The 24487-nt window shown below is 53.8% G+C and overlaps 7 protein-coding genes across 7 annotated transcripts; 5 read left to right on the forward strand and 2 right to left on the reverse strand.

Moving 5' to 3' along the window:
• Nucleotides 1-1407: 1407 nt before the first annotated feature.
• Nucleotides 1408-3462, forward strand: PSV08DRAFT_358523 (general substrate transporter). Its single transcript, XM_014218117.1, has 5 exons — nt 1408-1602; nt 1669-1788; nt 1836-2097; nt 2169-2569; nt 2625-3462. The coding sequence occupies exons 1-5, from the start codon at nt 1511-1513 to the stop codon at nt 3346-3348; spliced, it is 1599 nt and encodes a 532-aa protein (XP_014073592.1). The 5' UTR covers nt 1408-1510; the 3' UTR covers nt 3349-3462.
• Nucleotides 3463-4026: 564 nt separating this feature from the next.
• Nucleotides 4027-6148, forward strand: PSV08DRAFT_4846 (uncharacterized protein). The gene is made up of 3 exons (XM_014218116.2): nt 4027-4161; nt 4258-4850; nt 4907-6148. Exons 1-3 carry the CDS (start codon nt 4058-4060, stop codon nt 5866-5868), a joined length of 1659 nt encoding a protein of 552 aa, XP_014073591.1. The 5' UTR covers nt 4027-4057; the 3' UTR covers nt 5869-6148.
• A 189-nt stretch (nt 6149-6337) lies between these two features.
• Nucleotides 6338-10444, forward strand: PSV08DRAFT_406929 (2-isopropylmalate synthase). Its single transcript, XM_014218115.2, has 5 exons — nt 6338-6730; nt 6781-8358; nt 8414-8591; nt 9043-9492; nt 9582-10444. Exons 1-5 carry the CDS (start codon nt 6578-6580, stop codon nt 10040-10042), a joined length of 2820 nt encoding a protein of 939 aa, XP_014073590.2. The 5' UTR covers nt 6338-6577; the 3' UTR covers nt 10043-10444.
• Nucleotides 10082-11450, reverse strand: PSV08DRAFT_4857 (uncharacterized protein). The gene is made up of 3 exons (XM_014218062.2): nt 11262-11450; nt 10819-11136; nt 10082-10542 (listed from the first exon to the last, which is right to left on the reverse strand). Exons 1-3 carry the CDS (start codon nt 11378-11380, stop codon nt 10122-10124), a joined length of 858 nt encoding a protein of 285 aa, XP_014073537.1. The 5' UTR covers nt 11381-11450; the 3' UTR covers nt 10082-10121.
• Nucleotides 11451-12849: 1399 nt separating this feature from the next.
• PSV08DRAFT_243197 (uncharacterized protein) lies at nt 12850-14770 on the reverse strand (the record flags this gene model as incomplete). Its single annotated transcript, XM_066092299.1, has 5 exons — nt 12850-13222; nt 13391-13499; nt 13582-13636; nt 14004-14706; nt 14742-14770. 5 exons carry the CDS (start codon nt 14768-14770, stop codon nt 12850-12852), a joined length of 1269 nt encoding a protein of 422 aa, XP_065950061.1.
• Nucleotides 14771-15921: 1151 nt separating this feature from the next.
• Nucleotides 15922-18693, forward strand: PSV08DRAFT_406932 (fungal-specific transcription factor domain-containing protein; the record flags this gene model as incomplete). Its single annotated transcript, XM_014218080.1, has 4 exons — nt 15922-16227; nt 16539-16636; nt 16695-17474; nt 17532-18693. The coding sequence occupies 4 exons, from the start codon at nt 15922-15924 to the stop codon at nt 18691-18693; spliced, it is 2346 nt and encodes a 781-aa protein (XP_014073555.1).
• A 1557-nt stretch (nt 18694-20250) lies between these two features.
• PSV08DRAFT_358528 (pyridoxal phosphate-dependent transferase) lies at nt 20251-22490 on the forward strand. Its single transcript, XM_014218112.2, has 10 exons — nt 20251-20490; nt 20546-20568; nt 20626-20707; nt 20763-20788; nt 20842-20906; nt 20963-21060; nt 21111-21221; nt 21287-21401; nt 21457-22204; nt 22272-22490. The coding sequence occupies exons 1-10, from the start codon at nt 20311-20313 to the stop codon at nt 22396-22398; spliced, it is 1575 nt and encodes a 524-aa protein (XP_014073587.1). The 5' UTR covers nt 20251-20310; the 3' UTR covers nt 22399-22490.
• The last annotated feature ends 1997 nt before the right edge of the window (nt 22491-24487 follow it).

Raw genomic sequence — 24487 nt, forward strand, 5'->3', positions numbered from 1 at the left:
GCCTCATGGACAAGGAACATGGGACATCATGTCGGATGTGGAGCCGCGACAGACGGGTGAACACGAGTAGAGTTACGCAACAACATTGGTGTATACAACGGCTGAAGGTTAGATGGGACAGCTTGATGTTGCAGTGCAGATGTAAAGACATCTTCCTTTTTCCCCTTCCCCTCCTTTTCCCCTTCTTCTCCGCATGTCTTTCTCCTCACTAAGTGTGTGTGGTGGACTCCACTCTTGCACCGGAGCTATGTGCTAACTACCACGCAGTACCCAGTTTTCTGCATCTTGTCGATATGCGCTAGAAACACGAGCGCATGCAACATGCAACGCCCGCCTTGTCTATACGTGGTGGCGGGGATAGTATCGAGGGGAACCTAGCTTCCCACCAGTTATGAGTACGATGAAGCGATACGAATCGCAACCCAATGATGATACAAGGCACGACGTAGAAGACTTGACCAAGCCTTACCACCACCATAAATCCATGCTACACCAGGCAACGCCAGCCTCAAGCGTGCCTCGGCGCAAAGCTTGAGATGTGGATTCGACGGGAGGCGCTTCCAACGTCCAACGCCGACTGCAACATGGATCCACTCGTAAAAGCGGACCACAACCACTTGATTGGCCACACCTTGCTTGTAACCGCAACCTGCCGACGTCATCAGTGGGAACCTCATCACACACGCTGCGCGAATTGGCAACCAGGCCCACTTTCGTCTTGCGCGCGAAGAAAAAAAAATCAATATCGAATGGGGGGAGGGGGAGGGGCGTATGAGAGGAGAAACTGTGGGTGTCTGGAGAGTCTGGAGTCTGGAGAGAAAGGGGCACGTTTTTTTTTGCGGAGAGTGCGGAGGTGCCCGACCATCGACATACACGCGCGGCCATGGGGAAGCAAGTAAACAAATGGCAGCAGATTCACGGTACCGACCCAACAACGCTGTACGGCAGATAGGCAGGGCTTCTGATCGATCGAAGCCCTGCTTTTTTTCCCTAATCATGCACAAGGCGGACATCTGAATTCGCCCCCCTGCTTTCCATAACCCGCCGCCCGTCGCCAGTGGCCTCGGCATCAATCCTCAAGCCACGAGTCGCAACGACAAGCACTAAATCATCCTGGTCGCGTCGGGGCTTGACATTTCTTCTTTGCGCCCCGCGAGATCCACGTTGTTGCTTGGGCTCTCCCCAATCACTGACTGGCTGCCCGGAGGCTATACCAAGCTTGGTATCACATCAGTAGCCGCACCTCATCTTTGTGTGCCTGCGGTGTGGGTGCCCCGATGAGCCCCCGCGACCAAAGCATTACCAATGCCGGGACAGAGTCAAATGTCCGCTTGCGGGGCTCCCACGTTTGGCGTTTTCCGGGACCTGGCTATTGCCCGCGTTTGTGGTTCCTAGGCTGGCTGGCGGGGTGTGGACAGCGAAGGATATATAAGTCTCGCCGCGTGCCCGCGTTAGCTTTGTTGGTTGTTTCTTCTTTCAACTGCGCTTGTTCGAGACGGACGTCACGATCATGTATCAGATTGGGAATATCTACGGTATCACGGCTATTGCCGTTATTGGTGGTGGGTTGTTTGGGTTTGATATTAGTTCTATGAGCGCTATGTATGTCTACTTGTCTCCCTTGAATTTCCGACTGCTTGAGAGAGATTGAGATGCTGACAACGATAGTTTACCGACTCAACAATATCGTTGCTACTTCAATCAAGGACCATTGGGTCCGCCTTTCACAGGGCCCGAGGATGCTTGCTCTGGACCTAAGGCTGATGTGCAGGGTGGTATCACCGCATCGTAGGTGTTCATCGGGACAATTATGGTATGGTTTTAACACAAAATAGTATGCCTGGCGGCTCCTTTGTTGGTGCTCTCCTATCTGGATATCTGACTGATAAGTTGGGTCGTCGTCGCGCGATCCAGATCGGCTGCGTCATCTGGGTCATCGGATCGATAATTTCTTGTGCCGCCCAGAACATTGCCATGCTCATTGTCGGTCGCTTTATCAACGGTCTCTCTGTCGGTATCTGCTCTGCCCAAGTCCCCGTCTACATATCCGAGCTAGCGCCTCCGTCTCGACGTGGTCGCGTTGTCGGAAGTCAACAGGTAAGCCTTCACAACCCACACCATCCACGACACGTTTTGAGCATTTGCTGACCGTATTTCGCAAAATGTAGTGGTCTATCACTTGGGGAATACTCTTGATGTTCTACATCTCCTACGGCTGCACTTTCTTGGATGGACCCAAAGCCTTCCGTATCCCATGGGCCCTGCAGATGGTCCCCGCCATTCTCCTTGGTTTCGGTCTCATCTTTCTCCCGGAATCCCCACGTTGGCTTGCTCGTCACGACCGCTGGGAAGAGACCCAGGCTGTTCTTGTCCTGGTTCACGGCAAGGGCGATCCCAACAGCCCGTTTGTCAAGCTCGAAATGGATGAGATTCGCCAGGCGATTGAATTCGAACGCCAGAACGCCGATGTCACTTTTATGGAGTTGTTCAAGCCCAATATGATTAACCGCCTTCATATTGGCATCTTTACCCAGATCTGGTCCCAACTTACGGGAATGAACGTTATGATGTAAGTATCCAGCAACCAACCGCATTCGCTCATTATCAGACTGACAATCTTACAGGTACTATATCACATACGTGTTCGGTATGGCAGGTCTCAGTTCTAACGCCAATCTAATCGCCAGCTCCATTCAATACGTCATCAACGTAGTCATGACTGTACCCGCCCTCCTCTTCATGGACCGCTGGGGCCGCCGCCCCATGTTTGTCATTGGCGCCACACTCATGATGGCGTGGATGTTTGCCAACGCCGGCCTCATGGCCTCGTACGGCAAGCCCGCTCCCCCTGGTGGCCTTAATAACATTGCCGAACAATCCTGGGAAATTGGCGGTGCCCCAGCCAAAGCCGTAATTGCCTGCACCTACCTCTTTGTCGCTTCCTACGCCCCTACCTGGGGTCCAGCATCGTGGGTCTACCCCCCTGAAATCTTCCCTCTCCGTATCCGCGGCAAAGCCGTTGCGCTGTCGACCTCTGCAAACTGGATCTTCAACTTTGCACTATCCTACTTTGTTCCCCCAGCCTTTGTCAATATCCAGTGGAAGGTTTACCTCATCTTTGGCTGCTTCTGCGCTGCAATGGCCATCCATACGTTTTTGCTTTTCCCAGAGACGGCCGGGAAGACGCTAGAGGATGTAGAGGAGATGTTTATGACGAAGACCCCTGCGTACAGAACGAGGGTTGAGTATAGTTCTACGAGGAACGCGGAGAGGGGACGGTTTGGGGAGAAGGGGGCGGGGCTGGAGCAAAGTCCGGAGAGGGTGGAGAATGCTGAGGTAAAGGTTTAGGGGGTGTGCGGAAATTCGAGACTAGGAGGATGTGGGATGAGGAGGTGGATGGTGCCCTATGGTCGAGATGACTTCGAGTCTGGCTGATAATACCCAATCGTACTGTTTTATAAAGCTTTCGCTGCATTGACATGTTTCTTTCTTTCTCCCTCCAAAGTTGGAAAAAAAAACTCCTACATACTGAGGACTATTTCAGCATGAGACCCAATTTCTCTTCGGATTTTGAGATACTAGAGAAAAGATTTTCAAGTTTTTGCACCGAAGAAACTTTCTTCACTTCTCCTTCATTACTAGCTATTGTACCGTTTTCTAAGCCAAAATCACTGTACCCAGCTACTTCAGATAGACTCTAGTAGCGAATGGAAATCATCAATGCACGCACATCTCCCACAATGAACTGGAAGATTGCTGCCTTGTGGGAAAGACAGATATATGGGATGACTAATAGATGCCTTAAAATCACATGATGGCCTGGTATTTATATTTTCCTTGAATAACAATACTAGGAGAAAGTCAAATTACTTTAAACACAAGCCACTGTTACATTGCACATTCTAGAAACGGTTGCAATCCGTCATCCGGCAGCAACGGCAAGTGGATCCCCCCCCCAAACCTCGCAAGCGAAACCGCGCGCCCCCCCGGCCGCCGCCCGTTGCATCAAGCGGGCTTGCAGCCGCGCAACGCATTCCCCTTCGCAAGCAGCACCACCATGTCTGCTTCGCGCGAGTCGAGCACGACATCCGGCGAGTCGCCCAGCGGGGACGCGCCGAGCGTCGAGGCGCTGTTTTTGATCCGCTTCGACAAGAAAGTCGGGTACGTCATTTCCCAGCTTTTCGAGACCTCCTGTTTGCCGAGTTACATAGTTACCTGGATGAGCTACTTGGGCGACTGACACAACGGCATTGCTAGGTACACCGTGAGTTGGAAACGCACAGCGACGCCAGACATCGAGCTCGAGAACGCGGTGGAATATAAATCGTTGCCGTCGGGATTGCATTCTGTGCAGAGCGATCTCGTCTACTTTACGCACCAGGGATATGCCGGGCTGAGCGCGTTTGCAAAGGGGGAGGCGGGGGATGAGGAGCGCAATGCCAAGTTCATTTCTGTAGGGGTGCTTGTGAAAAAGGAGGGCGAGTTTGGGCGGTTGGGGCGGGCGTGGTTGCTTGCGGGGAGGTTGGAGAAGATGGCGGCGGCGCTGGCTGAAGATGCGGACACGGTGGCGCCATTGGAGGAGTTTTGGAGGGAGCAGGTTGAGCGGCGGGGGTATGGGGGTGAGGATGGCGAGGGAGAGGGAAAGGGGCATAGTAGGGAACGCGCCATTTCGACAGTCAGCGCAGCGCTCAAGGACGAGGAGAGCTTGCCCGAGTATCATCCTGCACTGTCGATTCAGCGGTTTCTGGATGTGTTTGGGCCATTGGTGTTTCGGCTGCAGCAGGCTGCGCTGTTGAGGAAGAGGATACTGTTTGTCGGCATTCCGCCTGTCAGGACGGCTTGCGAATTTGGTATGTTTTCCATGGCTCTGCAGCGCATTGACTGATCACGACGCTGACGCTGCCAGTGTACAATCTCTCCATTCTCTCAAGCATATCACCACGCGACACGGAGCTCCTCACGCCCGGCACAGAGGAGCTGCTACGACTGCCCTGCCTCTTCTCCGTCGGCGTGCATGAAATCCCATACCTCGAAGACCTAAGCAAGCCAAAGCATGGCGGACACACTCCAGGCGCTGAGGCGTCGGCTGGGTGGGTGGCATGCACGACGGATGAAATCATAACTACCAAGACTAAGCTGTATGACATTATCGTCGAGCTTCCACACACGTACGATGCGCCGCCGCAAGAACGACGCTGGCCACGGGTACGGACGAGCGACGGCAGCCTCATCAAGGCTAGCCAGCGGGACGTTTCGCGCTACAAAATGCTACATAGGGAGTTGTACAAGCAGCGCAACCGGTCAAAAACGGCACCCGAGGCGTATACAGACGAGGAAAACGACGACACGGCTCCGCTACTGTCACGCGACGAGATGGATGGCCAAGGCGCCGACGACGACTTCAACGAAGCGTACGACGAGACAGTTGTTGAGCCCATGACTTGGTCACGGCTTGCATACATGGGCTACATGTGGTGGGCGTCGGCGGGCGAGAGGGATGCATACGCGACTGCAGAGCACGAGGCGGATCGGGAGCTCATTGGCGACTTGGCCGAGTACTCTCAGTCGTTGGAAACAGCAATTATCGCATACTTTCACCGCCAGTCCTCGCTGCTCATCCAGTCTCTGGCGCAAATCATCGAGGCCGACGAGCAGGGCGAGCGCGACAGCGACAACGACGACAACGACGACGATGACAGCAAGGCACTGATTATCGACCAGGACGACCTGTCACGCATGGGACTCGACACCTGGTCGGAGGCGGACCGGGCGTTTATACAGGAGTTTAGCAGCCTCTACTTTGGACGCACTGTTGGGATCAAGGGCAGCGAGATTGACTGCTGTGGGTTGAGGGTGCCTGTGTTCTAGGCCGGGATCAGGATCGGTGAAACAGCCATCTGTCTGTCTGTCTGTCTGTCTGTACGCATGTATGTATGTATGTACATGGATGCCGGCGTTATTTTTTGTAGCCAGCGGCGTCTTTGGTGTCGAATTGGAGTCTGCGCTAGACGGCGTTCCTGGAATACCCGCTCGGCCTTGTCCTGATTTGCATTCCCACTCACACAGCCCGCAGGCCAAAGTGTTGACACTCTCTGCGGCCAATGTCGTCGTCGGCTGGCCATGCACAATGCAGTTGGTTGGTGTCGTCGTCTCTGTCCCGTGCAATGCTCGCGACGTCTCGTATGCAATTGATACATATCCTCGGATTGGCCGGGTAGCAGTCATGGACGCCAGGCCGAAAATCGGACCCCGCAATTGGAGAGCACAGGCCGCAAGCGATTTTCTGCGCCCCGCATCGTCATATGCCATTCACAGGACGGCTTAGGCGCGTTGAATCACCGAGCACCAAACTTTTTCCTTTTTCCTTCTGGGATGTGATTCATACCACTGTCTTTTTTTTTTTGCTAATTAGTCTCATCTCGCTGCCGTCTTTCTCTTCATATATCCTCACCACATACCCTCTGGACATCTTCGTCTTCTCATCCAACTTCATACAAACTCAATCATCGCCCCTTGGCGTGAGCCAGTTGACTTTGACTCGCAAAAAAAAAAGCAATCCGTGCGACCACACTTCAACATGCCGATGCTTGCAGAGCCATGGAAAAAGTACCAGCCGTTTAAGCCACTGCATCTGCCGGACAGGACATGGCCTAACAAGACTATTGACAAGCCACCGCGTTGGCTGTCGACCGATCTGCGAGATGGCAACCAGAGTCTAGTCGACCCCATGGTATGTCTGCATCCGCTGCACCTAACAACCTGCACTAACACGGGCCCTAGGACGGAGCGCAAAAATGGGACTACTTCCAGATGCTCGTCAAGCTTGGCTACAAGGAAATCGAAGTCTCGTTTCCCTCGGCCTCGCAAACTGACTTTGACTTTACACAACGCCTCATCCAGACGCCCGGCATAGTCCCCGACGATGTCGCCATACAGGTCCTCTCGCCCTGCCGCAAGGAGCTCATCCGCCGAACCGTCGACTCCCTCAAGGGCGCTCGCAACGCCATCCTCCACCTGTACCTTGCCACAAGCCCGTGCTTCCAGCAGATTGTCTTCGACATGAACAACGACGAGACAATCGCTCTTGCCGTCGAGTGCACAAAGTACGCGCGATCCATCACAAAGGACGACCCAGAGCAGGCTGGAACCCACTGGTCGTACGAGTTTTCGCCAGAGACGTTTTCAGACTCTTCACCAGAGTTTGTCATTGAGGTCTGCGAGGCGGTCAAGGCTGCATGGGAGCCATCGGTCGAGAACCCAATCATCTTCAACCTGCCGGCTACGGTTGAAATGTCTACGCCCAACGTTTACGCTGACCAGATTGAGTACTTTTGCAAGAACATTAGCGAGAGGGACAAGATTTGCGTGTCGCTGCACCCACACAACGACCGTGGTTGCGCTGTTGCGGCTGCCGAACTGGCCCAGATGGCTGGCGCAGACCGTGTAGAGGGCACGCTGTTTGGCAATGGAGAGCGTACAGGAAATGTCGACCTCGTCACTCTGGGCCTGAACCTGTACACGCAGGGAATTCATCCCAAGATTGACTTTTCGGACCTCAAGTCAGTCATTGACATGGTCGAGAGCTGTAACAAGATCCCAGTCCATCCTCGTGCGCCGTATGGTGGCCAGCTTGTCGTGTGCGCCTTCAGTGGCTCACATCAGGACGCCATCAAAAAGGGATTCCAGATGCGCAAGAAGAACGGCGCGACAAACGAGAGCCGATGGCAAATCCCATATCTCCCTCTGGACCCGCAGGATATTGGCCGTACATACGAAGCCATCATCCGTGTCAACTCGCAAAGTGGAAAGGGAGGCATTGCCTGGATCATTCAGCGCCAGCTCGAGCTCGACCTCCCACGTGGTCTGCAAATTGCCTTTTCCAAGATTGTGCAAAAGGAGACGGATATGCTTGGCCGCGAGCTTTTGCCTAGTGAAATCACGGCTCTTTTCGAGGAGGCCTACCATCTCAAGCGCAACCCCCGCTTCTCTCTTGTCGACTACGAAATCAAGGCCGATCGCTCAGCCACTCCTCAACCGCCGCAAGAGGGTAGGACTGTCAGCACCCAGAATCTCCGCCGTATCTTTACCGGTGTCATCGAGATTGACGGTCAGGAACACAACATTCGCGGTTCGGGAAACGGTGCTCTGTCGTCGCTGGCTGATGCACTGAGGAGTCTGGGTATTGATTTGGATGTCGTAGACTATAATGAGCACACTATCGGTACGAGCAAGGATGCCAAGGCAGCGACGTACATTGGATGTACTGCTGCCCAGAGCAGCCACAAGGTCTGGGGTGTAGGAATCCACCAGGATGTGGTTCAAGCGTCTCTGATTGCCATGTTGAGCGCTGCTTCTTCGGTGAGTCTCGTGGTGGCGGGGTTTGAGGACTGAAGGAGATACTGACTGATTACAGTTCTTGTCGTCGAGACCAACAACGCCTATTCCCTTCCGCCCTAAGCGATCGAATACCCTGGAAATTCCTACCCCAGGATCAAGTCCAACACATGATGCAAGGAAACAGAATGGCACTTCTGTCGTGGATAAGCTGGAAGCTGCGGTAAATGGCGAGCAGGCTGATGTTCAGAGTGCGGGTGTGTAAGCATATGACGTCGTTTGTGACTTGTTTTGTCAGTTCAAAATTTGCGTTTATCCATATCGCATGTAGCACGGCGTGTTTTTATCAAAAAGACACTGTATGAGTGTCGAAAAGTGTGATTTAGGAATGTAGAATGTATCCATTATCTGAATCAGATATGCTTCTCTGTACCCGTAAATGTCCCTCGTTCCCGATAAGAAAGCTAATCTACAATCTGCCATTGTGCAATGCCCCCCGAAATCGGGATGCCCATGTACGGTTATCAACGGCTTTGAGTCGCATCCATATGTACATACCAATCCTGCAGATCCAAACCAAGTCCCACGTAAACCACAAGTCCATTGTTATCAATCTTATCTATCCATCCAACTCAACCACCACCACCACCTTACCCACCACTTCATCATCCACAATGCCCCCCTCAAACGACACTCCCCCAACTCCAGCCTACTTCCCCACCTCGCCCACCTCCCCCCTCCACCCCCCTTCCTCCCTCTACGCAGCCCTGCGCTCCCTCCCCCCTTCCTCCCTCACCACCATCCACACCCACCTCATCCCGCCACGCAGCGCCCACGCCTTCCGCGTCCCCGCCGGCACCCTCTTCCGGCTCTCTACGCCGCAGGGCCCGCAAGTCGGCGACCTGAACATATGGAACGCAGCCGATCCGCGCGAGCGCTTCTGGGCCAGTCGCACGCGGCAGCTGCAGAGTAGTCATGTGGGCGAGGGGGATCGCCTGTGGAGTTGCTTGCCCTTTATGCGCCCGCTTTGCGGGCTTGTCGAGGATGGCTGTCGGCTTGGGGACAGACGCAGGGTTGGAGATGCGGGCGAGGCTAAGGAACGGACGAGGTGGGGGGGTCGCTGTCATGATTTGTTGGGTACCAGGTGTGATCCTTATGGTAAAATATTTTTTTTTTGATTTCCCCTTTGGTTGGGGTGAAGGGATGAAGATACAGGGGGAATTGTCGGGGCTGATATGAAGTCATAGTATCCCATATGCTTACGGGCGCGAGCTACGATTTCCACTGCCACTCGAACCTCGTGCGGGCTGTGCTGCCCTTTGGCCTCACCGAGTTTGACGTCCATGACGTACTGAATGTATTTCAAGTCACTGGGCTGGACGACCAGGGCAGGTATTTTATGGAGGCTAGTCCGGCGACTGAGGAGAGCTTTATCACGTTTTTTGCGGAGCAGGATTTGCTGTGTGCGTTGAGTACGTGTCCTGGGGGGGATTTGAGTGCGTGGGGGTGGCATCAGGCCGAGGAAGGGAAAGAAGGAGAGGGTGAGACGTCAGCGCCGGATATGAAGAGTACATGTCGGCCGATTCGGGTCGAGGTGCTGGAGATTGAGGAGGGGGTGAGAAGGGAGGTGTTGAAAGGGTGGAAAAGACCCGAGAAGAGTGGGTATGCGGGTATGCATGGGATGAGGATTCCGACTGGGGAAGAGTAAAACAAAAAAGAAGAAGAAGACGAAAAAAAAAGAAGAGTTTTTGTTGAATGGTGTTGGTTGGGTTGACCAAGAAAACTTTCTACAGCTTGACACCTCCGTGAATCTTCCCCCCGTCAAGCACAATCGTGTCACCGTTGACATGGCTTCCTGCCCTGGAGCTCAGAAACACGACGGCGGCAGCAATATCCTCGGGCCTGCCTACCCGTCCGTTCGGAGTGGCCTTGCCCAGCGCCTCCTCTCCACCCGCCTTCTGCATCACCACATCCGTCATCTTGCTCGCGAAGAAGCCCGGCGCAATGCCCGTGACGAGAATGTGGCGCGGTCCCAGCTCGACAGCCAGGTTACGCACAAGATGCAACACTGCAGCTTTCGACACTGCGTACGAAAACGCGGCCGACTCACCACCCATAGAGCCAGTGCCTAGACCAGCAACGCTACCTGTTACGATCACCCGTGCGGGATTCTGAACTGAAGCTGCCTTTGTGAGCAACGGGGCGAATCTAAAAAAAAACCTCAAATGTCAGCAAACGTCCCCCAATCCTCTTGTTTTTTTTTCTTTTTCATTTTTTTCCTTTTTCCCCCAACATGAATCGGTTCTTTCCGTTTCTCCCGTTCTTTTGCTCGTGCTTTTTCTTTCCTTTTTGTACCCAGTTCCCCTTGTCAGATTTTCTTGCTTCTAATCCTAGACGAACCTCATACTTGGGTTGAGTGGGGAGGGGGAGAGAAGATAAAGAAGGCCGGGGAGGGAAGAGGACAAAAAAACAAAAGAAACATACTTTTGTATGGTAAAAAATACACCCTTGACATTCAGATCCATGACACGGTCCCAGCCATTCTTCTCGTCGACGGCGTCAAACCTACTGCCCCATGTGGCCCCCGCATTTGCAAACAATATATCCACGTGATCTGTGTGCTTGGCTATCTCGCTCACCAGCCGGACGATCTCGGAGACTTTGGAACTATCGGCGGGAACGGAATAGGCTTTTGCGTCCGGAGATTTGTTTGGCAAAGCGTTGAGGGCGGCTGCGGCCGCGTCGCATGCCGAGGCCTTGCGCGAGGTGATAAAAACCTTGGAGCAGCCGGCTTGCATGAGACTTTTGATTTTCGCGGGAGAGAGTTAGTTTTTTTTTCCTTTCTCTTTATGGAGGGTTTGTTTGTTCATCATGGGCATCGTGAGGTTATTTTTGGATGCGTGCAGAAAAATATGCATGGTACACACCCTGATGCTGCGTGGAGCCCTAGGCCTCGCGAGCCGCCGCTGACGACGGCGACTTTGCCTTTGAGGCTGAAGATGTTGGCAAAGTCTTGGAGTCGGACATCTTGTTCTGCCGATGCCATGGTGATGATCACGTGCGGATTAGAGTTGTGACAGATGTTTTGTAGAGCGGAGTGATTGCGAGGGGGGGGGGGAAGTAAGGAAACAGACAGGGTGGAATACATGCCTAGTACAACAACCCTGTTCGCGACCTCGGCCTGGTCGTTCACCATGCAAAGAGTGTACCGAGGCAGTTTACCACGCTAGCTGCAATGGTTCCAAACAGCCAAACACCTCCAGAGAGTCTTTTTTTTTGCAAGTACGTGGCGGAACAAAACACAAAGTGGACTGCACAGTATATGCTACATGCAAAAAGTCAAACCATTAATAAGCATTGGTAGTGTGCGTGTCATGTCAGAATGCTGGGCTCTAAAGATCTCAGCCCTATAACATGTTTGATGATTTGCACAGCGTTTCGCCTAGACCTATCGTGTCATGCATTTGGACTAGTGGTCGGATGTAAGCAGGGCAGTAAGTACAAGCAATGGTCCCTGGTTCTGAAGGCCACATGGTGGATGGTGGTTGTCTCGTATTTTTCCGAGTGGTTGAGTGGAGGTGGTCAAGTTAAGGTTTGGGGGGTTCATTGAGCCACTCGGTCGGGTCATTGCACAGTGGCAACTTCAACCTTGGTAGTGTAAGACAGGTCTCACCTTGTGAGGCGCGCTGGGATGACTGGTGTGTTACCAAGATATTTGTCATGAATATCGTGCGAGCACCATGGACGGGAGGGGAAATGAGGCCATGACGCGAGGCGGATATGGGGGCTGGCAAATACCGCGATGGCATGCCGTGGGGTGGGGTGGGGTGGGTGAGGCAAGAGGGACGATGCATGGAAAAAAGTGCGGATATTGCAGGGGCAACCACGTTGAATCCTTTTGCCGATCATTTTTGTCGATTGATACCTTTTCTAGGCGGCTGTAAGAGCGTTCGCCGACATGGCACAAATGCCGTCTGGTGGACGCGTCGGCAGGTCGCCACCAATGTTCAGCACGCGATTCGCCTTTGCGGCATTCTCCCTGCACCGCCGGACGACCAAGCTTTTTGGGGGGGATTTTGCAAGCGCAAGACTAGCGGCGGAATATGTCCAATTGGACTTGACAAGGCGTCGATCGGCTGCGGTGGGAGAGCCAAGGCAAGAGGGTTAGGGGGGGGAAGGGAAGTGTTGGTGTGCTGCCAACGGCGCATTTCGGGTAACCATGGTCGATTTGAGAATAGGCGGGGGCCTGTGTTGCAGACGACGGGCAGTCTTGCAGATGGTGTGTTTTACTCGACCAAGTTGGTCTTGCCCTTGGCCCTTCTCGAAAAGCCCCCCTCTCGGCTGGCTTCCTGAGACGGAGACTGCCGGGCGGCCAAGGGGGGCCGCGCAATCATGGATGATCAGCACGAGATCAGCTTGGCAGATGGTGGGTGGGTAAGGGACCTTTTTGTCTGGCGTGGTGGCAGGTTGAGGTGGTAGATGCAGCCAAGGAGGATGGGTGCAGGTAATCAATATTCAACGGCAGGCGGCAACAGGCGACGGGTGTGACGAGGGACGAGTGACGAGGCGAGAAGGGAGGGAGGGAATAGGGAACAAGGCAGCAGGGAAGGGAGGTGTGCCAAGGCGTGTATCAGAAACATGGCAGCTGTGCTTGAGACGTGCGGCGAACGCCTCGTAGGGCTCGGGATGCGCGCGTGCTAGGCGACGGGCAGAGGCAGCTCGACGTGGCAACGAGCAGCGCCGTGCCGGTCTAGACGAGCGGTTCGGCAGTTGGAGGCACACTGGGGCCCCTTTGGTGCTAGCAGGTAGGGCCTGGTCACCGCCTCGGGGCCAGGCTGAGCGGTGGGCTGAGTGGTGGTGATGCCGTGCGAGCAAGCGTCGACGGCTACTAGTGTGTATGTGAGTATGGTGCTATGTAGGAAATTAGGAGACGAGTTGGCACGGCAGGGCACGGCAAGGGCATGCTTATGACAGGGCATGGCATAGCATGGCAGTGGGGCCCTCGGGACGGGCGCGGACAGGCCAAACGTGGGGAAACACGTTCTGCAGGTGGTACTTGCATAGTACGTGCCAGACGACCATGTGGTGGTAGTAGTAGTAGTAGTAGTAGTAGTAGTAAAAGAAGAAGAAGAAGAAGAAGAAGAAGAAAAAGTCGTGCATTGCACCTAGCAGACAAGTATAGCATGTGCACACCCAGACCACACTACATACATTGCACGTGTTGTAATCATGGATGCATCTACTTACAGTATGTGCTCACGTGGCAGGTGTAAGTATACATAGCAGCCCGTACTTGGTTCCTCTAGTCGGTACATAGCCACCTACTTGGTCGCTCTAGTCCGCACATGGCTGCTTTCGTTATCTGGTCGGCACTGGCACTGGCACTGGCACGGGCAGGGCAGGGCCAGGGATCGCCTCGGCCAGCGGTGCGAGCGAGCCCACAGGCTATTCTGGCACTTGCATCTGCATCCGCATCTGCATCGGCACTGCGCAGGGCCGGTCCACGGCGGGCTCAGAGACGCGCCAGTCGTGCGCATGCACATGCGTGCAGTCTCTCATGGGACGGCCGATGGGGGGAATGGGCGCCACCGGGGCCGCCAATGTCAGCCTGCACTCAGACTCGACACTGCATTACGGTGGGGCGCGGTGGCTTGACGTCTGTGGCGCACCCGCCGTTGGAACTCTGCTGTGGCTTGGCCCCTCCGCTGAACCACCGTCTCCATGCTCATTCGATCCAGAAACCCGCCCACGCACCCGCTCTCCCGCCGCCCCTGGACTGACACAGGCACCGCCCCATGGGCCCTTTCGCCTGTCCGCCCGACCTGCGCCGTTGGCTGACGCATCGCCAGTCCTCTTCCGTACTTACAGTGCTCGCCTTGCAGCCGGGCCCTGCCCTGCCCTGCCCTGCCCTGCCATGTCTTGGCCGGGGCGACAGGCGGTAACGAAAAGCCTTCAATTCCCACATGCAGGTCGGCCCCTGCTGGAATCTCGCCGAAGACGCTTGCCATGGGCGTTTCGGGAGAAGCGTTGTGGACCGCTGGCCCTTTAGGCACGAACCGATCATCTTCTGGAACAAGAGGCTTCGACAAGTCCCGACTGTCTCGTCCTCGCAGGCCTGTCTGGTCTGCCCGGATCGGCGTCCGAGTCGACCACGGAGATGGCATCCCGTGTAGTCCTAGAGCCTCGACTTGTGCTTTCGCGTCGTCCCGTATCCAGCAAGCGCCTCCAGCTGTACCCGCTTTACGGAGCCATTGGGCTGTCTTCACGAAACACACAGGCACCGCACGCTTGCATGCCACCCATTGCCCCACCCGCTGGCCCAGGCCTAGGGAATATATCTCGACTTTGGTGACGCTCGAGACCCGCAAAAAGCTTCGCTGCCTCTTGTGCTTTGCATACCTACTTACTTACCCAAAACCACCCTCCTACTGGCCATTGCCCCTACGTCAGCCGCTCCAAACAGCACCGTGTTTCTCTTTTTTGCTGCCGCACTACCACACTAGCCAACCCATCCGGGAAAGCAAGACAAGGGCCATCGAGCCCCCCTCCCCTTCCCCCAATCTTGCCTATTACTATTACTCGACTCTCAACAGCCACCCACGAGCGCCAGCACCCTTTTGCATGTGCTTCCGCGGACCTGCCTCCTTCCCTCCCTGCCTCTGCCAATTCTCTCTCCCTCCCTCCTACCCCTTGTCCCCCGTACTCCCACCGTCTAGAGTAGTAGCCAATATCCACCAGTACCGCGGCGAATAAACCTTGTTGCCAGCTCGCCGCGCCCCGAAGGTGTGCCAGGGTCTCCACCATTACCATCCGGGCTGGGGCTAATCAACTGTGCAGCATCACCACCTCGAATATTGCTTCCTACAGAGGCGTCGAGTCCACTTCTCGCCTGCCCTGGTCACCCTGGTCCGTCTTTCTCAGCCTTCTTCACTGACTGCGCTGTCTGCCGTCCCCCCGGACTCTCTCCCGTCACTTGCTCATATCCGGTGGCCTCGGTCGCCGTTGAACTAATAGAGAAGGAGCTGCGGGTCGTTCTTTCCACCCTAGCCGTCTCTGCTCCCGATTGTTACCCCAAGCTTTGACTTCTCGCCCACTCACCCATCGGTTGGCTGGGAGCGCTCCATCAAGCGACACGGAACACCGCCCGACCACCGCGCATCCAGCTTGTGTAGGTCTACGCCTCGGATTGTTTCTTCTACTACCAGCTACCAATCCTTCCGCTCTACCTGTACGGGTCCCCCACTCTGGACTAAGGGCCCGTTGATCGTCTCATCCATCCACACTCCCATCACATTGCGCATCTCGCCGCCTCACGCTCGGCTACGTTATGTGCTGCTGACAGCCACCCTCATTGGCTGCCTGCTTCTGTGTGGTGCCACGAGGTGGTCAATCGTTGGGACCTCGACAGTGCTTGCCGTCATCGGCTGCTGCCGTAACTATTGACTGCTCTACAGCCACAGCATCCTGTCTACGGGCCCTCATCACTCATCAAAGTTTGGACCGGAGCATCCGAACTGCTTCCCCGCTCCTGTGCTGCTAGCCATGCACAAGTCTTCCACAAGCTCAAACGGAGCATCTCCAACAACCATGACGCCTGTGCCCAATCCCTTTGCCCTGGCGCAACAAACTCCTCGTCCGACGACTCTGCTTGCTGCACCGAATATCCCTCAACCAGGCTCCAGATCACCGCACTATCCTTCGAGCTCTTACAGCCATTCTGCCTCACCGAGTGCTGCCTCTGCAGGCTTGCCCGACATTCAACGCCACGATAGCAGTGCCTTGGTCATCTCTCCCACCCAAATACCCTCTACCAACTTAACTGCGCAGAAGAGAGCCTACAGGCAGCGAAGAAAAGACCCTTCATGCGATGCATGTCGAGAACGCAAAGTCAAGGTGAGTTTGTAAATCATAGCAGCGACTGCATTTGACCCAGACACACACACACACACACACCTTGACCCAAATTTCCCCGGAAGAATGCGAGCAAGATATTAGCTGTTTGGAGACAAGGGGAAGACTTTGTGGCTTGTGTCGTAGTCGTCTATGCACTTATCCAAAATGTCCGCTGTCCATCTCCGCACGTTGAGCAGGCAATGCCCCTCTAAGGCATCTGCGGCCCCTAATCAGCGAAGGTACATTATTGTACGCATGGCTTGAACAGGCGGATTGGGGCCTTTGTCGAACTTGGCTGACCATCTTTGCAGTGCGATGCTACCGAGACCTCAGCATGTTCAGAATGTTCGAGCCGAAATCATCGGTGTCAGTTCACCAAGGAGACGAATCGCCGCATGTCATCAATCAAGTAAGTACGCGTCATTCTGTACAAAAAGGTTTGTGGTGGAAATGCTCATTATGCACAGGCAGGTCCAGGACCTACAGAGTCAAATTGCCGAGTTGACTCATGTAAATTCCCAGCTACGAAACAAAGTATCTGACCAGAGTTCCATGGACGGAGAGCGAACAGACATGAAACGGAGACACTCCGAAGTACACACTGGAGTGGTACTAGGACCACGGCAGATATGTGTACCAATCCTCGACAACTTCAACCACGTTCGCAGTAACATCAGAGAACATGCTCGCGACATATTCAACATGCCCCACCAAAACGTCTTGCGGAATACGGAACCGAATTGGCCGCTGCCTGCGGTGCCTTTGCGCGCCGACTATGCGTACTTTTCTCGATCCTTCCTCGATACGGTACACGACTGGTATCCTGCATTACATTGGCCTACTTTTCAGCACAAAGCAGACGAGGTTTATGCCGCACGCAGCTTTCAAGGTTGCTCTCGGGATTGGATTGGCTTGTTCTTTGCAGTACTGGCTTGTGGCTGTTTACATCCTAGATCAGAGCACAATGTTTCTTGCAACGTGCTATCAGAAGGCCAGGCTATGTTTGAGACTGCAGTGTCTGCTCTTCAGCCCTGGACACAGGAGCTTAGCATTACACATGCTCAGGCAGCTTTGTTGCTAAGCATATTTGCGACAGAAAGTAACCAGCGCTCCCTCGGCTCCATCTGGCTTGCGTCTGCGGTGAGAATTGCACAAGAACTACAGATCAGTCCTGAAATGGACTGCTGGTCTGCCTTCGACGGCGAAATTCGACGCAGACTTTGGTGGTCTATCTACGTTCGGGACAGGTGAGCAAAATATGTCCATCTGACGTGAAACTATTCCAGGGACTGACAGCGATGCAGGATCATGTCACTCGAGACGAATCGTCCAATGTTGATCAACGAGAACGACTGCGAGATTTCGCTCCCATCATCAGTCGACGATCGTTACATACAGCCCAATGAGCCCTTCCGTCCCTCGACAAAACCTTCCCATTTTACTGGCTTCGTGGCAACAATACACATCACGCGCCTCTACGCCCCCTTACAGCACGCTTTAAAGTCCAGCGTTATACTCGCACAAACAGCGGAAAGCTTCGATGGACAGCTTCGCTCAAAGTTGCTACTCCTACCTGAAAACCACCAGCCAGACTCAGGGGCACTGCTCGACGCAAAGGTGTTGCCAACAGTTTTCGTCTTACTCTCAGCTCGATTCCATCTCCACCGGCGGAACCTCAGCCCATTGTCGAGTGCTATGGGCCGAGCCAATGCATTGGAACGATGCGTCTCTGTTGCCCAGGACACGGCAAAGTATGTGTCAAGAGTATTGCACAACCCTTCACTCCGTAATTCTGGCCAGACAGGAACAGAGAGAATGGCATTGGCTGCGAGTAACACGGTATGCCTGCATCTGTGGCGATGCATTCTGGTACTATGCTTCCGGGGCGAGTATGATGCAGCCCTGGTGTGCTTGCATCTCTCCGAAGCTATTGGCAGCACACGCAAGATTAACGCTGCTTGTGGCAAGAATATTGCCTTCTTTCTAGAGCGGCTATTCGACCGAACACGCAACTGCAGCGGCAACGGCAAACAGCTGGAACACGACGAGGAGATGATTGCATACCTCAGTGCTGACATACAAGGCAGTCTGGAGCATTCTTGGGTCTGGGCAGGCACCAGTATGGTTTCTGTGTCGGGCCAGGACTCGGCACCTGGCGCTACGGCATCGCCGGGAGGCGACGAAGCAATGCGAGACGGGTTATGCTCACAACCGCCACCACCCAATGCATTGTCGAATGGAAGCGCGGAATGGAATGACTGGGGCCGGATTGAGCACATGGTGCGGCAATTAAGAGGCGAACGCCATCACCGAAATACGCAGCCGGCAGCTTATTATCCACCAGTGCACAATCCCGTCAAACGAGTGCAACTTGCACCCGACACGTATTCACCGCCAAAGAGCCTATCAAGTCCCAGTCCAGCACCGTCAAGCACAAGTCGTATCAGCATAGCGAATATCATCTAAGACGGGAAGAGGGGCAATGTAGATCATGTACGAACAGGGTCCATTTTCGGCTGCATGCATCCGCTTCCTGTTGCCCACATGGTACTGGAGGATCAAGCGAGATGGTCTCGGGCAACTAGTCGTTACAAAAGACGCCTGGCTTTTGTAAGAGGTTGCTGCATGCTGCGGGAATTACAGGAGCCCGAATACAGCCCAAGGGCGCAATCTCACAGTACCAACTAGACAAACTCGCAATTGCCAAACCATTGGCCTCTACCCAGCTTCCAAGGAACAGACAAGGCCACTTTGCAGAGGGAATGCATACGTGTCAGGTAGTACATGTGTGTTTTGCTAGGCTGAGGGGACGGTGTGCAAGAACAAGTACGTGGCCACATGTACCGCTTCAGTTGTTGCCATGGCACAGCTAGACGGATGGCGGAAGCAATATGTCGGTCAAGACTGGAGAGGGAATTTGCTTGACCTTGGAGAGTTCGTGTTCGGTGAAACAGGTGTAGAGAGAAGTGGACTGCCCAGCCTACTACTGCTACTACTAGACTCGGCACCAATGAGGCAGTGTCGTAGCCAACGGCCATTCTGCTTATGCGCCTCGGGGTCCGGGGCGCCCGCGGCAACACCCGAGCCTCTTTTCTCTTTCAGCTCTGCGACAACAAAAACTAATCAGACGTACGAAGTACATGAGGATATACGTCTTTGTAGCTCAGGTGCAAGGCTATGGTTTTGCATACATATATATATATACTGTACACTTAATATAGATGGTACCGAGTACATTCAGCCAGACGCGTCGATGTGCAGAGGCTTCCAATAGGCTAGGTGCACACTTGAACGTACCATTGTCTTATCGCATCGGCCTAGATGTGTTGTGTTACGTGTACTATGTGTAAGGAAGATGTGGAGGCGGGAGTGGGCGGATACATACATCCAAAGAGAGTCAGTGACAATGACGCGGTACGTGTGCGTAGGTGCACAATTGTACCTGGCCAAACACCCCACCCCCCACCTGTCCATGACACCCCGCTACTAGCCGCCCCAAGATAGCTAGCCCATGACCCCAATGGGCTAAAAGGGTGAAGGGCGGTGAGGACACTTTGGTGTGATGCCAAAGACAAGCTTTTCGAGGCCAAATGCTTAGCCAGGCCCGTGTTACTACTTACTACCCCGCCATGCCGCTGTGCCAGACTGCAATTCATCGTCTTACCCGCTGCCCCTCGGGACGACGGTGAGGATATGCCAGGGGCTCTATGGCAAATGCCCAGCTACACGTATCCTGGCTCGATAGCGGTCTGGCTCGTAACTGACGCGTCGTACAGCGTTGGCTTGCATGCTGGCCTATGGCCGGCCACATCACATTGGGATAAGCGCGTGCCGTCCATGGTGGGGGCTGCATTACTGCGCTGCTGCGCTGTGCTGTTGAGCTGTACCGGAGACTAGAATGCACAATGGGATTGGGGGCTTTGATTCCTTACTACCCGTCGAAGCTACGTAGCTGCTTACGCGCCTTGGTGTTTGAGCCATATTAAGCTGCGCCTTCCCCGCCCCCTCGCTGCCTTGTCTCCTGCCCACCAGCTTCTACCCCTCCAGCACTCCCCTCCAGCACTCCCCCTCACATATCTCAACATGGTGCACATCAACCGCGTAGCCACCTTCAAGGAGATTTCCGAGGAGAAGGCTCAATTCGACGACATTGCTACTGCAAGCACCATCAACTTGAGCCCAGACGATGAGGTTGATGACTTCACTGCCACCGTCTATGGTAGCAAGTATGCTGCCGAGGATCTCCCAAAGTATGAGATGCCGGTAAGTTTGTCCAGACAATACGAATTGCCAAGTACAGCACACTGACCAGATACAGGAGCGGGAAATGCCCCCTCAGGTGTATGTACCACCACGCTCATAACCGCAGCTTTGGACAAGTTGCTCATGTCTCGTTAGGGCCTACCGGATGATCAAGGACGATCTCACACTCGACGGAACACCAACGCTGAACTTGGCCTCTTTCGTCACCACATACATGGTATGCACCCCCCCATGACATTCCTGCAGCCATTCGACGCTAACACAACTCGCAGGAGGAGGAAGTTGAGAAACTCATGGTGTATGGCCACAATGACCTCTTATCGAGAATACCAAAGTAACCGTATCGTCTAGCGACGCCTTCTCCAAGAACTTCATCGATTACGAAGAATACCCCGTCAGCGCCGACATCCAAAACCGTACGTGTCTTCAGAGCACGGCAGAAATCGTCATAACAAGGACTGAGCTGTATTAGGATGTGTCTCTATGATTGCCAGGCTTTTCAACGCTCCAAGCACAGATGATGCAAACATTATCGGTACTTCGACGATTGGATCTTCAGAAGCCATTATGGTTAGTGTTGAAATGAGCAGAAATAGGAGTCTGCGACTAACACTACCTAGCTGGGAGTGCTGGCCATGAAGAAGTTGTGGCAAAACAAACGAAAGGCAGAGGGAAAGCCATACGACAAGCCCAACATGGTTATGAACTCCGCTGTGCAGGTTTGCTGGGAGGTGAGTATCTGGATGTTTGGCTGATGGACCACTGTTGCTAGTCGGGAAACGCTAACGACTCACAGAAAGCCTGCCGATACTTCGACATTGAAGAAAAATACGTCTACTGCACAGCTGATCGCTATGTCATCGACCCCAAGGAATGCGTAGATCTGTGTGACGAAAACACAATCGGAATTTGTATGAAATCTATGTATAGACTTCGGTGTAGGATCCACCACTGACAAATCATCAGGCGCAATTCTTGGAACAACATACACTGGCGAATACGAAGACATCAAAGCCATCAATGACCTTCTGGTCGAGCGAGACATGGATGTCAACATCCACGTCGATGCTGCTTCAGGTGGCTTTGTTGCTCCCTTTGTCAACCCCGGGCTTCTCTGGGACTTCCGCCTTCCCAAGGTCACAACCATTAATGCCTCAGGACATAAATATGGCCTCGTTTACCCCGGTGTTGGCTGGGTCGTCTGGCGCGATCCCCAGTATCTGCCCCAAGAACTCGTTTTCAACATCAACTACCTAGGCGCCGACCAGGCGTCCTTCACGCTCAACTTCTCGCGTGGCGCTTCGCAGATTATCGGACAATACTACCAACTCATCCGTCTAGGAAAGCGTGGTTACAGGAGGATAATGTTGAACCTGACGCGCACTGCTGACTACCTAGCTGCAAACCTCGAATCCATGGGCTTTGTCATCATGAGCCAACGCGGAGGAGAAGGACTCCCTCTTGTTGCATGCCGCATCGACGAGGATCTTGGCAAGCAGTACGACGAGTTTGCCATTGCGCACCAGCTTCGTGAGCGTGGATGGGTTGTACCCGCCTACACTATGGCTCCTCACTCGGAGAAGATGAAGATGTTGCGTGTCGTTGTTCGTGAGGACTTTACCAAGTCACGATGCGACGCTTTGATTGCAGACTTCAAGCTGGCCTTGCAAACGCTTGACGCACTCGACGCCAAGAAAATCCAAGAGCACAAGGAGTAAGTATTTTTTCTTCTGGCAACTGATGACGGAGTCTTGATTGGAAACATGCTGACTCGGACATAGGCACCAGTTCGCGATGCGCCGCCGGTCGACGCTCGTCAGCCCCGTCTTCCAAAAGAAGGCGACAGATCATTTTGAAGAGAACCATAGTCTGCAGGCCAAGACCGGCAAGACGCATGCGGTTTGCTAAGCTGCGCATTGGAGTATTGCGGCTTGGTGAGGCGTAGTAGATGACGAGTTTTCACGATAGACGAATCAAAAAATTATGGACAATGACGCTCTGAAACATTGAACTAACCATGGCATGAAAGGCCTGATGTATGGAACTCAGCCACAAAGGATCGGATCGGATCGGATTGAATCGGATCAGAAGTGACGATTCATGAATCCTGACATGCAGTGTGAGGGTTGCTGTGTCCTATCCAATGCTCCCACAGCGAAGTGGACCACTCTATGTCGGTCCACTGTTTTAAGTTCTCCAGCCTTAAGACTCCATCTCATGACTCGACGCACGGGTAATGCAGCAGGCCCCATCAAAGTCACATGGTGTGGCTGTCTGGTGCTCCAGGACGTTTTGAAGTGTCCGACATGGCTTGACAAGAACGAACGGGTTTCTTGTCGTGTTGTTTTTTTATTCACGAGACCGAGTTTCTGACTCTGCACAAGCAAATGTTCTTCTAAGTGTAGTAGTCCCCCAAAAGCGACAATCTCAAGAGCAGCAAATGCGTGAGGCTACTGTGTTTGCTGCGATGAATTGGTTTTGTATAAAGATTGGTTTCTAGTAGTGGGTGGGCAACACGGCGGCGGCTCGTGTCACTTGATGCCAAAAGGTTATTGTGCTGACTAGCCGGCGGATGAAGGCGGCGTGCCATGTGCGCAGCATGTCAGTGCCGGGGTTTCACGATCAGTGAATGCAGGTAAGTTTGTGGGTAGGTTCCGAGGAGTCGGTATTGCACCGTGTCGGACATACAGCACAGTTATTCCCCATGTAACGTTGTAGTGAAAACGCCGGGCACAATGATGGCGTCTTCTTCGGACCTTCTCCCTAGAGAACGGATGGGTACGGCATATAGTACCGAAGCTGCAAGCCATGAGCGCCAAAAGCTTTTTGCCGTCATAGGAGGCTGATCGGAGCTTAAGGAACCAATGAGGCCAAGGACCATCACCTAGCAACATGCAGCATGTGCACGGATCGCACAGCTCAATATATGCAGCAACAAGTTTTGTCACATATAGGCCACGCTATGGACACTCGACCATCTTCCTACAAGACTCTTCCAACTCGTAAACACCCAGTTGAGGGCAACATCCCACCAGATCTACCAAGATCTACCCACACCAATCAACAAACCTCTCGTACCACGCATGGTATGCTGCCAAGGCATCATGGCTCAACTGGGCTCGAGGATATTACTCGCTTCTACTGTGCCATGGTCATGGTAGACAGTCGCTATCCTGGCCGTCGCACGCGATAGACCCACAGCCCACTCAGCCTTGAACCATTATAGGGCTGTGATTTTGTGGCTGTTACTGAGACGCAGCCAAGGACTCAGGCGTAATGATCAAACAACTTCAAGCAAAATCCAAACAGGGTAGGCCATGACGGTCAAAAGCAGTAGACACTATGTGGCCACTAAATTCATGTGCAATGTCACTGATTGCCATCACAGGGCCGTGTCCCTTCACGACTCCGACGTGGCTAGTGACGCGACTTTACAATGTCTGGGAGTTATTTCCCATTCAACAGCGGGCGTCGTTGACTAAAGTTCAAGAGACACTGATCTGCAACTCTCGCTGATTTTTGCAAACTCTATCTAATGTACGACTCAAGTCTGACGGCAGTGTCGGGCACATGAGCGCGATCTTAGCCCAAGGGCTAGGCCGGTTGTTTGTGGGCCTGATCTACAAGCGGGCCGCGAGCCAGCCCACACTATACGAGTCATTGTTAACTGCCCAACCCTGAAGGCAGGAACAAGGAAGGCAGTCTAGATCACCTGCTGCAGGCCAAAGGGTGATGAGTCGGTCCTAATCAGCCAAGTCCTTGATGATAATCAAAATGCGACGCTGCCCCGTAACGGAGACAAAATGGCAAACCCCATTGGGAGGGGTGGACACATCCGCACAAAATGGAATCCAACGGCCCTTGGCATCCACCCTCTCGAGTAAACTTCCGAATCTAGAGAGTGGGCTCGGGCAGAAACCATTCCGGCAGCTAGGGACTGGTAACGGGGAGGACGGTTAGTTGGTGTCGGCGGCATCCATCGTTCATGTCGTGTAAC

The sequence above is a fragment of the Bipolaris maydis genome, assembly GCF_028858645.1.
Source record: "Bipolaris maydis strain C4 unplaced genomic scaffold PSV08scaffold_1, whole genome shotgun sequence".
In the NCBI taxonomy this organism is placed as follows: domain Eukaryota; kingdom Fungi; phylum Ascomycota; class Dothideomycetes; order Pleosporales; family Pleosporaceae; genus Bipolaris; species Bipolaris maydis.

What these genes read in the sequence shown, in the direction of transcription:
- PSV08DRAFT_4857 (XM_014218062.2), bottom strand. Translation starts at nt 11,380, where the DNA reads ATGGCATCGGCAGAACAAGATGTCCGACTCCAAGACTTTGCCAACATC. An exon ending in GGGCTCCACGCAGCATCAGG is followed by an intron (nt 11,137 to 11,261) that starts GTGTGTACCATG and finishes GAAAATCAAAAG; the next exon opens with TCTCATGCAAGCCGGCTGCT. An exon ending in GTATTTTTTACCATACAAAA is followed by an intron (nt 10,543 to 10,818) that starts GTATGTTTCTTT and finishes GTTTTTTTTTAG; the next exon opens with ATTCGCCCCGTTGCTCACAA.
- PSV08DRAFT_4846 (XM_014218116.2), top strand. Translation starts at nt 4,058, where the DNA reads ATGTCTGCTTCGCGCGAGTCGAGCACGACATCCGGCGAGTCGCCCAGC. An exon ending in CGCTTCGACAAGAAAGTCGG is followed by an intron (nt 4,162 to 4,257) that starts GTACGTCATTTC and finishes CGGCATTGCTAG; the next exon opens with GTACACCGTGAGTTGGAAAC. An exon ending in CAGGACGGCTTGCGAATTTG is followed by an intron (nt 4,851 to 4,906) that starts GTATGTTTTCCA and finishes TGACGCTGCCAG; the next exon opens with TGTACAATCTCTCCATTCTC.
- PSV08DRAFT_406929 (XM_014218115.2), top strand. Translation starts at nt 6,578, where the DNA reads ATGCCGATGCTTGCAGAGCCATGGAAAAAGTACCAGCCGTTTAAGCCA. An exon ending in TGTTGAGCGCTGCTTCTTCG is followed by an intron (nt 8,359 to 8,413) that starts GTGAGTCTCGTG and finishes GACTGATTACAG; the next exon opens with TTCTTGTCGTCGAGACCAAC. An exon ending in TACCAGGTGTGATCCTTATG is followed by an intron (nt 9,493 to 9,581) that starts GTAAAATATTTT and finishes ATGAAGTCATAG; the next exon opens with TATCCCATATGCTTACGGGC.
- PSV08DRAFT_358528 (XM_014218112.2), top strand. Translation starts at nt 20,311, where the DNA reads ATGGTGCACATCAACCGCGTAGCCACCTTCAAGGAGATTTCCGAGGAG. An exon ending in CTTTCGTCACCACATACATG is followed by an intron (nt 20,708 to 20,762) that starts GTATGCACCCCC and finishes CACAACTCGCAG; the next exon opens with GAGGAGGAAGTTGAGAAACT. An exon ending in GATCTTCAGAAGCCATTATG is followed by an intron (nt 21,061 to 21,110) that starts GTTAGTGTTGAA and finishes AACACTACCTAG; the next exon opens with CTGGGAGTGCTGGCCATGAA.
- PSV08DRAFT_358523 (XM_014218117.1), top strand. Translation starts at nt 1,511, where the DNA reads ATGTATCAGATTGGGAATATCTACGGTATCACGGCTATTGCCGTTATT. An exon ending in CAGGGTGGTATCACCGCATC is followed by an intron (nt 1,789 to 1,835) that starts GTAGGTGTTCAT and finishes AACACAAAATAG; the next exon opens with TATGCCTGGCGGCTCCTTTG. An exon ending in ACGGGAATGAACGTTATGAT is followed by an intron (nt 2,570 to 2,624) that starts GTAAGTATCCAG and finishes ACAATCTTACAG; the next exon opens with GTACTATATCACATACGTGT.